The sequence below is a fragment of the Andrographis paniculata genome, unplaced genomic scaffold (genome assembly GCF_009805555.1).
Source record: "Andrographis paniculata isolate CXL003 unplaced genomic scaffold, ASM980555v1 Contig51END, whole genome shotgun sequence".
NCBI lineage: Eukaryota > Viridiplantae > Streptophyta > Magnoliopsida > Lamiales > Acanthaceae > Andrographis > Andrographis paniculata.
Genome location: NW_026137586.1, coordinates 353,793 through 367,843, shown reverse-complemented (window position 1 = coordinate 367,843; position 14,051 = coordinate 353,793). Strand labels below are relative to the sequence as shown.

The 14,051-nt window shown below is 33.6% G+C and overlaps 3 protein-coding genes across 3 annotated transcripts; all 3 read right to left on the bottom strand.

Annotated features, from left to right (window-relative positions):
- Nucleotides 1-142: 142 nt before the first annotated feature.
- On the bottom strand, nucleotides 143-2,236 carry LOC127253699 (mediator of RNA polymerase II transcription subunit 28). The gene is made up of 4 exons (XM_051278414.1): nucleotides 2,048-2,236; nucleotides 1,076-1,286; nucleotides 756-868; nucleotides 143-453 (listed from the first exon to the last, which is right to left on the bottom strand). Exons 2-4 carry the CDS (start codon nucleotides 1,251-1,253, stop codon nucleotides 319-321), a joined length of 426 nt encoding a protein of 141 aa, XP_051134371.1. The 5' UTR covers nucleotides 1,254-1,286; nucleotides 2,048-2,236; the 3' UTR covers nucleotides 143-318.
- A 912-nt stretch (nucleotides 2,237-3,148) lies between these two features.
- Nucleotides 3,149-8,532, bottom strand: LOC127253698 (uncharacterized). Its single transcript, XM_051278413.1, has 14 exons — nucleotides 8,196-8,532; nucleotides 7,437-7,606; nucleotides 7,021-7,124; nucleotides 6,258-6,324; nucleotides 6,057-6,149; nucleotides 5,820-5,984; nucleotides 5,579-5,719; nucleotides 5,399-5,476; nucleotides 4,985-5,097; nucleotides 4,830-4,890; nucleotides 4,574-4,741; nucleotides 3,983-4,084; nucleotides 3,582-3,671; nucleotides 3,149-3,398 (listed from the first exon to the last, which is right to left on the bottom strand). Exons 1-14 carry the CDS (start codon nucleotides 8,482-8,484, stop codon nucleotides 3,336-3,338), a joined length of 1,704 nt encoding a protein of 567 aa, XP_051134370.1. The 5' UTR covers nucleotides 8,485-8,532; the 3' UTR covers nucleotides 3,149-3,335.
- A 1,264-nt stretch (nucleotides 8,533-9,796) lies between these two features.
- On the bottom strand, nucleotides 9,797-13,935 carry LOC127253715 (ankyrin repeat domain-containing protein EMB506, chloroplastic). The gene is made up of 7 exons (XM_051278440.1): nucleotides 13,291-13,935; nucleotides 11,871-11,950; nucleotides 11,580-11,678; nucleotides 11,392-11,490; nucleotides 11,204-11,302; nucleotides 11,033-11,131; nucleotides 9,797-10,276 (listed from the first exon to the last, which is right to left on the bottom strand). The coding sequence occupies exons 1-7, from the start codon at nucleotides 13,646-13,648 to the stop codon at nucleotides 10,175-10,177; spliced, it is 936 nt and encodes a 311-aa protein (XP_051134397.1). The 5' UTR covers nucleotides 13,649-13,935; the 3' UTR covers nucleotides 9,797-10,174.
- Between the last annotated feature and the right edge of the window lie 116 nt (nucleotides 13,936-14,051).

Here is a 14,051-nt window from a genome sequence, read left to right as displayed (position 1 = left end):
AAATAAAATTGAGCAATAAAATATATATTCGAACAGACATATATAAGCCAAAAGTTGATAGAAAAATTTATATAATTCAATCATATAGTTACAATCAGTACGACATTGAAAATACAAGGACAACATAAAACATATGTGAATATAATAATACAAATATATAACATTCCATTAGCACTACGCAAATCCTTGATTTAGAATTCTAATGTCATTTCAACATTAGCCATCCTCAATGTTTACAAAAATGAATTCAGCAATATCCCTAAATTTAGAATTACAGAAATGCATAAACGTGTTGCAAACTATTAGTACAGAAATGTATTACACTCTCTCCAGCTCCGTATTGTGTTTGTCTAATTGGTTCTTCAACTCTGCCCTCCATCCTTGAATTAACCTCTCTTGCTTCTTGATTAGTTCACCCTTCACTCTCAACTCTTCCTCCAACACACCTATCTCCTACAACAACAATTTAATGTGCGAAGAAGACGACAAGTGTTACATTCTTGATTAGAACTGATTAAATCAGCAAGGGGGGCTGATTGGGAGTCTTGATTAGCCCTAATCAGGGCCCTAACAGAAGCAATTATTAATAATAAAATCATAACAACATCAAGAGTCTGTTTATAGGTGTGATACAAACCGAATAAGAACTACATAAATTGAATAATCAGAACAAAGTATATTAAATAGAGTCAGCAAAAAGAATCTAGAATAAGCACCATGTATGTGTGATGGGGGGTTTTGGATCAGAATACTACCTTCCGAAGATTTTCTACTCGGGTTGGTTGATCTTCGCGTTGCAAACTAATGAAATATAGCTGAATCCTTTTGGCTGCCTCCATGAAATCTCTAGCATGCCTCTCAACATCAACTGAAAAAAAAAAACAGTAACGAATCAGGTAAAGAGGGGTGTGCGTATGGACGAATAAATAGCTACTAAAAACATTTCTTTATCGAATCACATTCCTACAGTTGGGGTGAAAGTTTAGGTAAAAATACAACACCCAAAAGCTTCACCAATTTCTGCAAATTTTATTTCTTTCTGCAATCCTAAGCTGAAATGGAATTGCTTGCTCACTTTGATGTGAAGGATGGGGAGATCGATCGATGGCTTGAAGTTCCCTTGCAGGCAGGCAAGGCAACAAAGCAGCTTCCAAGGCCATCACATAGGAAATCATGTCCTCCTTCGAAGCAGGAGAAGACTGCAGTTGTGGATCAGAGGCATGCTGCGGCTCGTGCTGTTGCTTTTCAGCCATAATAATCTTCAAAGCTTAGCTATTTATTCAGTCCTAAAGAAAGCAGAAAACACGAGGATGGGATATTATTGTTATGGTAAAACCCTGATTGAATGTGCAAAGAGTGAAATAAAAACCCCAAATCAGCAATTACATTCATGATCATCCAGAAACTGTAAAGCCATTTTATCTTTCGAATTCATAACCATGAACTTATTAAGAGAGGAGATCTGATACAGATACTTCAATAGGCAACATCTAAAAAAAAAAAAAAAAAAAAAAATGTGATTGAGGATTCAGTTGAAGTAATAAATTTCTGAAGTAACAAAACTTACACATGAATTCATTTGCATCAACAAAGATCTACCCTATATCATGAAATTTCAACATCTTGCACGTTTCCTCGATCTAGAAGTTCCATATTTTTCCACTTTTATATGATTTCTTACAGTAACAGCCCTTGCATCAACAAATACCATCTTTTCCAACTCTTATTATAACAACTAGGGTGCATTTGAACGCTCGATGAAGCTTCAAAATCCAATTGTGCTAAAGCTATTCAAACAACTAATCGTTAAAAAACTCAATTCCACATCCACATAAACACACAGAAATGAATCTAAAACTAATCCAGTAAATTCCTCAAACAAGTGATAGATCGGTGAGGCCAAAAACAACCAAATTATGAAAGTCTTCCTTGGAATGAAAACCTCAGAAACAAGATTCACATCAAACATAATATGTTGGAAGATAAATTAGGTTTTGGTTAGAAAATTAAAAAAACAAAATGAGAAAATTTTGGATGGAAACCCTACCTCCCGGGTAGGCGGCGGCGTCGGGGGGAGGGGCTGGGTCGGGCGTCGGGAGCGCGAGGGGTTTTGTCGGCGGTGGCGTCGGCAGCGTTAGCGGCTGGGCGGGCGGACTCTCGGATAGAAGGGGGAAAAAGAAACGGGGAAAGATTGAAAATAGGAGGGAGGGGCTAAATTGCAATTTGTGTTAAAATATTAAATTTTGGGAAAAATTATTTTTGTCAAATTAAAAGAGCCATTGGAGTTTCGTACTTAATTAAAAGATAAAATTAGTATTTTGTTAATCAGTGAAAATGTATAATAATTTTTTATATTTTATACTGTATAAAATAATTATATGTGTATCAGTATATTTGTAAATTAAATAAATATGAGTATTTTTTTATATTGGGAAATATATATTTTGAAATGAAATGAATAAAAATAGTAAAAAAATAATTTGAATTAGGACATAATGAGTATTATAATTATCAATTTTGATCTTATTAATTTTATTTTATCAATTTTGATGTTATTCATATTAAAATAAATCAGTTATACTCTTATAATAGCTAATAAGAATTGAATGTAATCATTATCCTATTCTAAGCATAAATCGTGCCCTTATGCGAACATTTTATGCCCATATTTATCATTTTAAAAATAAAATTTAGCATATTTTGATAGAACAAAATGATAAATTAATAATATATATATATACATTATGATAATTCATTGAAATCTCTACTTATTATAAGAGACTTCATAATACATTTAGGGTGTATTTGTTTGGGAGTTTGGATTTTGAGTTGGGATTTGAATAGTAAAAATTTTGAATTTGAATAGTTGTATGATGTGATATAAATAGGGGTTGATGTGATATTTTGAATGTAAAATTAATTTTTAGTATAATATAAAAAATGAAAAATAGGTGTTTGATTTGATGTTTTTGGGGAAAAAAAATTGGATGAATAGTAAGAATTTTGCAAAATCTTGCAAACGAACACACCCTTATCAATCGAAATCCATATCGCTAGATTCTTGTTTGGCAAAAATCTTATTCACGATTATTGCAAAATTAAGAAATTTTAGAACCAAGAAATAGCAGAAAGATAAAGAGACAGGGTCTAAACAAAATTGTTTTATAGCATTAATTTATCCGAAGAAAGAAACTATGTTATGTTAAACATGAAAACTGTTAAATATTAAGCCTACCAGTTCATCTGCTCGTCCGAAGCTTAATCCAACAAGTAATCCTGCATTCGGCTACTCAAGGTCGATAAATAGTCTCACTGGACGATATCCAGGTCGATAATCAAGCAGTTTTTAGTTTCCGGGAAGTGGGACGGCGAAACAGGCTAATCAGATCATCAAGACCCTGTCGAAAAATATCAGATATATGAACACAATTAATTATTATGTGGACTGTCAACATTTACATTCTAGGATGTCTTACATACAATCTTGTACAGAGATCGATCAATTATGACGTGTGTTTTTATGTATTTTTACCATGTGCTGATTAAGATTAACAGTACTCGGAAGCTTGAATGAAACTTACTCTTGTTGTGATAACCAGAAAACTGAAGAGAGTGATGAGGTAGGATCCGAGAACAAGTAGCAAAAGCAAATCGAATGTCACGCTAGCAACCTGCAATAACATTTCGTAAATGTCATTTCTTCAACAGATTCGTAGTAAAAAAGCCACCTCCAATGACAGTATGTTCGATTGTAATTTTTTTTTAAAAAAAGGAAATTTAAGAAGTATTTAATCTTTGCATAATCTGTTAACATCAATTTTTTCACTGATTTATTGGTGACAAACTTTTCTATCTACACAAACTATAAAGCAACCAAAGTATTTCATATGCACATTTGGTGTAAAGTTTCGTGTACTTGCATGTATGCATTATATCTTTTGCAATGCTATGGGACAAGACAAGGTGAGAATTATAATCAAACCTGATATATATGCAATCTGCTGCTTGTTGAATCATAAAAAGTTAGCAGGCCTTCGAGAACTTCCTGTTGTACAGTCACATCCATTGTGTGTTCGGCTAATTCCTAGCAATAAATAGACGCACCCGTTAATGAAAATAATATAACAACATATATAAGAATACGAAGTGTTAAATTTAAAAAAGCATCTCCCTGTCATCAAGGATTTCGAAAAACTTTCTAGTTGAGAAAGAAGCAATATCATATTTTCCACAGCATGCAACTTCCCAGTATACTAATTCAATTTGTAAGGATTGAAGCAGCACAAAAAGCTATTTATACATTCCCCGCGCAACATAAATTTTCATTTATATTGCACTTCATAACCCACGAATGCTTGTAGACTTTATTTATCAAAAAGGTTTGGAATGCATAAAGAAGAAATACAATAGATAGCATTGACTTATAAATCAGTGGTGCAATTATGTAATAGCATAGTCGAGCAGTTATTGAGAAAAGCAAAAGCTACAAACATTCCAATCAAGTCGCAAAACCTGCGGATATTTAAAGTGCATAAAAAGGGCTGAGAACAACATCAAGGATCGCAAAACAAACCTTTTTCAGTGCCATGATAAGAGGATCGTTCTTGGAGAGAAACGGAGCCACTCTAGGCGTTCTCGACAAATATTGTAACCACGAGTGAATATAATAAGGATTTACAGATAGACTAGTACCATCTGCGAATATATCTACATTTTTTCCCTCAAGGCCATAAATGTGCCTCTGTTATACAAAGAAAAACTTAATCATAATATTGATGAACAGTGATAATTATATGCAGACTAGAACATAAGGAGCTAGGAAAACTCACTGCAAGACTTTCGGCAACTAGTTTGACATTTTGACGAATTGAAGCTTCATCAACTTCATGTCTGCACACCAGTGTTGAGAGTAAATACTCCAAACAAGAAAGACAAGGAAATTCAAATAACTATCGAAAGTTCCATCTGTTCCTTAAGTCACAACCTGCTATCTGACAAACCTCCGGTACTTTCCAGGAAATCAGGCGCACTAGAAAGCTCAGACAATGTTGCTGCTGTAACTCTCAGCCTTGAAAATTGCTCGTGCTCCCATGCCACCTAGTGTATTTAACATATTAGCAATATAACACAGGCATGAAAATATCTTGATAAAGAGAAAAATATAGAAACTGGATAAAGAAACCATGTGTTAGCAGATTACAACAATTTCAGTAATCTAATACAGCAGCACCAACCAAAAATATCTTAAAGAAAAATCACGTCATAGGAAATTTGTAACATTGCACAATTGAATAGATACAGCTATGCGCTTGTTTATTTTCAAATTATTAGAAAGGCGAAGGCCAAAAGACAGATCAATAAATTTAAGCCCCAGTGTTTAAGAGCAAATGTTACTTACTCGAGGATTAGAAATGTTGATCTTCTTGTGCTTTAATCCAACTTTAAGTCCCAATTCTTCGGACACACTGGTGAAACCCTGCAGAATTTCACATCTAAATAAGGCAGCAAGCATAGGAGCTGATATCACCAGTTCAACAAGAAGCACAATGTTCATGGCAAAATGCCTATCAGGGCTGACCTCAAAAATTTGTTTTATGTAAACATTGTCTGGAGGCTTAGACACGTGCATCCATAACTCATTGCGAGCCGAGCCAATGCTATTCAGGCAAATAGCATAATCGATGGTCTCACGCAATCGTTGGTCCAAGCTACGAAGCCACTGGAAAATGAATAAAGAAACTTTAGTTCTTCGAACAACAACTACAATGCAATTATTTAAAATAATATATATAATAATGAATTTAATAAGGGATGACAACCTTATGAGTTCCATTGTAATTATAAGGTCCTCCAGAGGTCAGCGCAAAGAGCAAGTTATACTTTCCTCTTGTCTTAGGGCTTGAATATAAAATCGAAAACAACCTTGCTATTTCTAGAAGTGAAACAACACCACTTCCATTGCTATCACTTCCCACAGATAATGCCTGTTAGAATCAACATGACATAAGACAAGGCTCTAAGCTACAAAATGAATATAAGAAAAGAAAGATATTAACCGGTGCAGCCCCAAAAGTATCATATGATGCTACAATAGCTATGGTGGGAAGCTGACTCGAATCCCCATCAGCTTTCAATCCCGGTAACCACCCCTAAAACAAGACAAGTTATGGATTATTTAAGAGTGCTGATAGAGAGATAAAGAAAATTCCAAAAAGTAAATTCTCTATTCATTGTATTAAGGACTTTATAAGTAAAACCTGAATGTTTGTGATAGTTGGAGAAGCAATTTTCTTGGGTTCTGGCGTAGCGACAACAAGCTTGTACCTATTGAGGCATTGATGATTATAATATTGCACAGAATGATCTTTCTTAAAATGTGTTCCATTCAAACAGCATGAATATAAAAACATAAATTAAATAAATAAAGGAAAGGAAAGGAAAACAGAAATGTAATCAAGAGTGTTAACCAACAAGTGCGAAAATTATGCATTTACACAAACACATATATATACATACATTAACAAAAGTAAACTTTTATAGCATACACTTAATTTGGCAAAGGCCAGGAGGTCCGCATGCAATCCATTTTTTAACATTTTTGTTGTTGCCATATCAAGCTATTTATTTAACATGAGGTAAGCATTAAATATTAAAAAATCAAGAACAGTACACAACATTAATCTCAGAGGTGAAACTCGATGACTCACAAGGAATGGCGCAAATAAAATGTAAACAATATTGGATTACATGAATAGTTAGACAAACACGCAGAATTATAGATAAATATAGAAAAAAATCACACATTGGTAGTGTAGCAACAATATACTGCAAAAGTCGTTGGACATACCAACAAAGTAACAAACATACTCACGAACACGCTTGCAATACCAATTTGAAAGGGAGAAACCAAAAGTGAAATCAAAGGAGAAATAAACAACAATGACAGGCAGAATAAATGCGAAAAAAGAGTACTTCTGACATCTATAATTTCTTAAATATTGCTGCAGCACAATAACTAACCCGCCAGTTGTGGCAGTAGCTGGTTGACCAGTGACATCATTCTTCTTAACATCAGCAAGAACGGAAATAACATTGGGATCCTCAAAACCGAAGTACACAGGATACTGTAACACGAGATAACAGTATAAGATTGTAAACTATATAAACCATATTGCGGAAAAAGAAATACTTTCAAATACCGTTAAGCATATTATCTTAAATCTAGGAATCACAAAGCTATTGCACTTATCAAAGCAAAAGATTCATTACCTTTTCCTAACAGATAAGTCAATGAACAAATAAAGAAAACTGACTGAGAAAAAAGTATATCAAACAATATATGAACTTTGCTATTCACAACATAAAAGGAAATCAAAAGGATCGCCAAAGCAACAATCGATGGCAAACAAAAAGATGAAGTGGAGTGCTTCGCTCACAGGGATGTTTGCATGTATAAGCAACTGCTCCAGCTCAGTCAACATACTCTTGGTTACGCCGTTTGCAGAATCGACCTCATTATCACTATTGTGATCCCAATTGTGGGGATTAAAGATTGAGGGAAGTAGAAGTAACAACCCACCCAGTGGCTTCCTCTGACCAATATATTCTGCCATAAGATTCGAACAAAGAAATTGTACTGCGAAGTCAGGATGAAGCAAGTGCCACAAAAAATTCAAAACTAAACTTCGATGTCTAGGATATCTTCTTTGGGGGACTTTGAGGAATCTTTACTTATCCTTAGAAACTTTTACATCAAATCAAACCCTATTTACTTTTTAATTTTTCATATTATACTAAAAATCAAATTTAATTCAAAACACGCAAAAAAACATATTTATATTACATCAAAAAAAACTATTTCAATTCAACATTTACTACTCAAAACCAAAAACCCAGAACAAACACACTCTTTATGTGAACACATCCAATAATAGAGCAATCTCAAGATACTGATAAACCACTTATGTGAATAATACAAATTGGAAACTAAATTCATAACAAAATAAAATCAAGTTCTGAGATAGTATTCTTGAACTTCACTTCCAAAAAACTTCCCAATTTTGGGGTGAAATCTTCAAACACAAAACACTACCATGTAAAGAGCCCAATAAATACCTAAACAACAATTCTGAAATAATCATAAATCAACTAAACGCAAGCCTTTCAAACAGAAAATAAGAAGTAAAAGCAGGGACCTTTAATGAAGGTGAGATTCAATTCGCGGACAGGGAGGATAAGAACAGTGCGAGAAAGATCGGCGGCGGCGGAGGAGGAGGAGGAGAAGAAGGAAGAGCCTGCGTGATGATTGAGGGCGGCCAGTCGGGATCCAAAGGGCACGCCGGCTAGATCGTACTGCACGAGGCGGTAGACATCGACGACGGCGACGGCGTCGCAGAGGTCGACGCAGGTGACCAGTATAAGGAGCAGAGCAATAGCGGAAGTGCAGAACGGCTCCACCAACGCCGAAGCTTGAGATTTCGCCATTGGAGAGGAGCTCTGGAGCTTCGATCTATAAATGACTGCCCAACACCAATTCAGTCGTAAATATACTGATATCTACCGCTCACTATATTATTTTAATAAATAAATATATAAATAAATAATACGAAAATAATTGTAGGTATTATTCTGTATAAAAAAGATTACTCTAAATTTTCTGTTTACGTACACAAATTTTAATCTATTTTTGGAATAAGAGTGGGTGTTTTTGTTTAGGGGGTTTAAATTTTTATATATATATATATTATTGAGATTTAAATAGTAAAAATTTTGAATTAGAATACTATGTTTATGTGATTTTTTTAATAAAAAATTAATTTTTAGTATAATAAAAAAATTATAAAAAATAAAAAATATAGAAAATATGGTAAAAAACACACCCTAGAGATAAAAATCAATGTAGAAAAACATATTATTCAAAATATTACATCAATTTATATAACATTAAATAATTATTTTGATTTCGAGGTCTTGTTAGAGCCTCTTTCCGACGACAGAAAAGGGGGAACTACAACTACTAGATCTGTAAGGGACAGGCTGGAGCAAAACCCCGGAAGAGACTTCAACTCAAAGAGTAATTGCATCTGCCCTCTACTGTTAAGGGGAGTCCGGGCCGTGTCTCAGTCCCAGTGTGGCTGATCGTCCGAAAAGAATTAAAATTTTACTATCTAAAACCAAAAAAATATTATAGCTAAACACACCCATAATAAGAAATTTCATATTTCTAATAAAATTATTGTCATTTTTTTTTTCATATAAAATACTTTGTATGTCCAGCTTAAATTGTTCATATTTTTCATTTCAATTCATCTCATATAATTTCTCTCTTTTTATTTTGTAAAATAATTACACTTTTTAAATTTTATATTTTATCATTTTTAATCTTAATAAAAAATTTATGTTATATTTCATTCATATCATAAGAAATGTTGTATTCACTCGGTGTACACGATAACATTTGTTTGTATTCCTTCTGTATTTTGGATGTTTTAAGATGAAATATTTATTATACTCCTTATGCCTCAAAAAAGAATATCATATGAATTTTTCAATATAATTTTTTTAATATTAATTATTATATACTTAGTACAAATCAAAATAAAAAGATATAAATATTTTTATTAATCTCTTATAATTCAAATAGAACGATATTTATGAAATAAATTATGCAGATATAAAGATTTGTGAAATAAATTATACAGACATAAAGGTATTTTAATATTAAATAAAATAATCAAAAAATTAAATAGTACCTTTGTTAGACAATAACATATGTTATATTACGGATAAAAATACTAAAGTTATGTAAAAAAAGGAACGACCAAAAATCAATGAAAATAAAATAACTAACATTTCTAGCAACCAAATGAAACAATAAGTTGTAATTCCCTGCCTTCTAAAATTGTACATGCTTTCCATTTTTTATTCTCTTAAAAATATTTTTCATTTCTAAAAATTTATCAATAATTTTTTTTTTTTTTTTTTTACTGTAAAAGGCAAAAGTATCAACCAAAACCTTATAAGTTGAGCACAAATTTGAGAAACAGAACAAGTACACACATAAGTTGTGCATAAGTTGCAGCTTACTCTCCGGAGAAAATCCGATTGGCGCGATTCTTGCTTCATCTTTAAACTCGTCCGGCTAAGACAGTTGTAAGTATCGTGTGCATCAAGCTTAAAAGTCTCTTGCCGGAACTTGCTTCACTAACTTAGCAAGTTCGTACGATCTAAACTCTTTTCCGTAACACATGGCTAAATCGAGCGCTGTATTCCCAGCCTGTATCACAATTTCGCCGATTAAATCACTCATCAAAGTAACCGTAACATCACATCCGAATAATAGTGTTTGCAATAATTCTAATCAAATGACTCTGTTTATATAGACACATTTAAAACGTTTGCCATTATTCCTCAACAATAATATTTTAAATAAAATATTGTATCAAGACTGTATACAGTATTTTCAAATATATACCGAAACACTGAAACAATTTTGGTATTTCAATATATCAAAAATATCAAACTATATACGTTCAAAAAAGTTTGGTATCATACAGTATCAACATTTTCAGTATACCTTCTGGTATTTTTCGGTACAATATTTTGAGAATTCGGTATCTTTATTCATCCCTATAGGCGAACAGAAAAGGAAAAATGGTAATTGCATTGTAAACCTAAAGATTCACAAACTACTAGTGTGTTTGTTTGAAGGTTTGGATTTTGACTTGAGATTTGAATAGTAAAAATTTTGAATTTGAATAGTTGCATGATGTGATATAAATAGGTGTTAAATATGATATTTTAAATGTAAAATTGATTTTTAGTATAATATAAAAAATAAAAAATAGGTGTTTGATTTGATATTTTTTGGGGGAAAAAATGGGATGAATAGTAGATTGAAAATCCAATCCCCCAAACAAACGCACCCATATTTCAAGAAGAATTGATCTAAGAACAAATCAACAAGCAGTCCAGCTTCAGACTTTTGAAAATTTCTCAAACAACATATATCGGAAAAGCGAACAAAGGTTACCTGGTTTCTTAGTATCCTGTCAGCGCCATTGACGAGCAAAACTTTAACTATATCCCGGTTTCTTGTCTGCATAGCCACGTGCAATGGTGTCCATCCTTCCTACAAAACACGGATCAGAATAACGTTCGAAAGATGAAATAGCGCGCATTAACAACTAAAATCGTAGCTCACATTATCAGCAGCATTGACGTTAGCTTTGTATTTTATCAACAATTTGACTGTTTGCAAAGCACCTACTTGCGCGGCGTAATGCAGAGGCGTAGCGCCATCCTGTTAAACACACAATTTTCGATCATCACAGAACTCAAAGATCGAGAATTTCCCCAAAAAACATCTCAGAATTTTCGAATGAGCTATACCTGATCTTTTGCTTTTGGATTTGCTCCTTTCCTCAAGAGATGACTAATGACTGCCTCTCTTTTACCGATAACCGCTAAATGCAGGGGAGTCAAGCCATCCTGTGCTAACAAAAACCAGTCATGATTTTAACACTAAGTAACACGAATTGAACGTGAATATTTATATTGCTTAATAATCGTGACGGCACCTTGTCAACTAAATCGATATCATGGCCTCTCTCAAGTATCCCGTCCATGAATTTTATTTGTCCTGATAAAGCATATGTGTGAAGCAGCTTCCATTTTCCCTGAGATGGGTGATTTCGAATTCTATTTACGTATGTTTTCAAATCACTTTTGACACTACAAGACAGAAAAACTGAAATGAAATTCTCAAATATTCTAAACCCGAGACCCTAAATTCCTCACAAAGCCGATTTGAAAGTTTGATCAGACAACAGCTCAAGCATTTAACATATCTTCAAAATTATTCAACTTACAGTAGATAATTTCTCCAGATTAGGAGCTTCATTTTGCTTCAAAATGGCTAATTCTTCCGGTGACAGCATCTGCTCAACATCTGTGGGCAATACGACAATGAATGCTCTAGCAGAAATATGATTATAACGAGGAAGTAAGGAACAACACAAAAGTGTGTAAACAACGAAAGAGTTAAACATGGGAAAACCTACAAACGATGGAATCACATAGCCATAGACGATAGAGGATTACAAATTGGACAAAAATAAGCAGACGTAGTCATACGTGAAGATGGACACAATGCTTACATTACATATATAAATTTTCATGTAACAATAACATGTTTACCACAGCACAAATGGAAAATTAAACTAATTCTTCATAAGAACAATGCCTTGGAAGCTAAACGGATTCATTAGAACACACTTTGAACGAAAATGTGTATCCATTTAAATATAGGTGTAACCATTTACAAAACAGGTAACGAGACAAAATCTTGATTTTAGATTCAATATTCAGATTATAAATTTTCAGTGTGTCGTTACATTATTTCAAAGTTAATTCGTGATAACTTAGAATAGGAACAGTTTCTAACTTCTAGACAGTGTTTATTACATGATCCACTTGATTATCCTGTAATAATATTTCCTTTGATCCTCTATTCCAATATTCCCCAATTCACCTACAACCTACACACAATTTCTTAAAGAAGGGATCTGGGCTTCACATCTAACCTAAAATTAATTGGTACTAGGTTGAGTGACATTCACCCCTATAAGCAAGTAGTTCACATATTCCTTTTTTACCCTATGTTAAAGTCAAAGAGACAATACTTCCCTCTCGATACGATAATCTCAAAAATACAAATATGATTAATACCTAATATGGACATCATGACTTTGATACTAGGGATCCGGGCTTTGAATCTAAGATCAATTGGTACTAGGTGGAGTGGTCTAGGACATATTCAACACAATTGCCTTTTATTTTGACATGATTTCCAATAAATATATATTATTTTCTTTAACAAAATAACACATTAAAATATTATTTGAACAAAAAATCAAATCATCACCCATTTCCATTCAATTTCAGACTACAACCAAACCATTCTCCTTTCTAGGTGATTCTATTAAATATTTTCGTAAAACACAAGAAATCCTCACCCAACGTTTAGGTATTTTGAGCGATGTTTTGTAAAATACAAGAGCTTCATTTAGTTTCTAAGTAAGAAAGAATATGGTGTAGACTTTCCACTTTCCAAACCATTTGTGGGTTATGAGCAATTTTTACTTACTCCATTTCACCAAAAAAAAAAAGACACCATTTTTAGGTTCAGTTCGGTTCATACAAACTAACGAGATGAAGACTTTCTTCATTAAACTTCATAGTAAATCCTCCATAAATCAATGGAACAATATAGTACAGAACAATGCATACCTCTAACAAGATCGTCCTCGTACTCTCTTGCAGCCAATTCATTACCATCACGAACGGTTTTCGCACTTTCATTACCTTCCCAATCACTTTCATAGTCCAAGTCGTTGTCTTCCATACTCTCATCTTCATCAGACTCGAACTCGCTATCATCGCTTCCATCGTCCGGCTCTTCCCACGTACCTTCGAACTCTCCCTTAATTTTCAAACAATCAATTTTGAGACGAACAGGATTGCAAATCCTTCCATTAGAATTGCAATTTATTGCGATAGGATAGCGAAGGCTGCAGCTAAAATTCGTCGCTACAACACTCGGATGTTGCTTGAAGTGAGGTAGACAGCTGCTCGACAACGCCATCATCTTGCCGTCGCTGCGGACACTTCCCCTTGCAATGTCGTACGATAACTGCGTTAGTTGCGCATTTCGTCGAACATTTGGTGGGCAACTTTCGAGTCACGCCTAAAAATTGCCCCTGCAATTGGTTGAATGATTCTCACAGTTGCTTCCTTTTAGGCAATACAAGAGGGACGGGAGGGACTGACGCAGTGACGACGACGACGAAGAAGAAGGGTGCCAAGCTGAGCCGAGCCGCGCTCACCTTAGCGCCTAAAATGATAGGGTCAGAGACTCGGAGGGAAAATTTTAGCGCTTTTAAAAAATCTCAATTTATACCTAAAAAACACGTGTTTTTTATCAAAAATATAGGACCACTGAAAATTTACTTCTAAGTTACAAATATTGTTATATTTGTCTAAATTTTTAT

What these genes read in the sequence shown, in the direction of transcription:
- LOC127253699 (XM_051278414.1), bottom strand. Translation starts at nt 1,253, where the DNA reads ATGGCTGAAAAGCAACAGCACGAGCCGCAGCATGCCTCTGATCCACAA. An exon ending in TCCCCATCCTTCACATCAAA is followed by an intron (nt 869 to 1,075) that starts GTGAGCAAGCAA and finishes TTTTTTTTTCAG; the next exon opens with TTGATGTTGAGAGGCATGCT. An exon ending in GAGTAGAAAATCTTCGGAAG is followed by an intron (nt 454 to 755) that starts GTAGTATTCTGA and finishes TTGTTGTTGTAG; the next exon opens with GAGATAGGTGTGTTGGAGGA.
- LOC127253698 (XM_051278413.1), bottom strand. Translation starts at nt 8,484, where the DNA reads ATGGCGAAATCTCAAGCTTCGGCGTTGGTGGAGCCGTTCTGCACTTCC. An exon ending in CAACTATCACAAACATTCAG is followed by an intron (nt 6,150 to 6,257) that starts GTTTTACTTATA and finishes GTCTTGTTTTAG; the next exon opens with GGGTGGTTACCGGGATTGAA. An exon ending in ACATAAAACAAATTTTTGAG is followed by an intron (nt 5,477 to 5,578) that starts GTCAGCCCTGAT and finishes GAAATTCTGCAG; the next exon opens with GGTTTCACCAGTGTGTCCGA.
- LOC127253715 (XM_051278440.1), bottom strand. Translation starts at nt 13,648, where the DNA reads ATGATGGCGTTGTCGAGCAGCTGTCTACCTCACTTCAAGCAACATCCG. An exon ending in CGAGGACGATCTTGTTAGAG is followed by an intron (nt 11,951 to 13,290) that starts GTATGCATTGTT and finishes TATTGCCCACAG; the next exon opens with ATGTTGAGCAGATGCTGTCA. An exon ending in ACAGGATACTAAGAAACCAG is followed by an intron (nt 10,277 to 11,032) that starts GTAACCTTTGTT and finishes ATTGTGATACAG; the next exon opens with GCTGGGAATACAGCGCTCGA.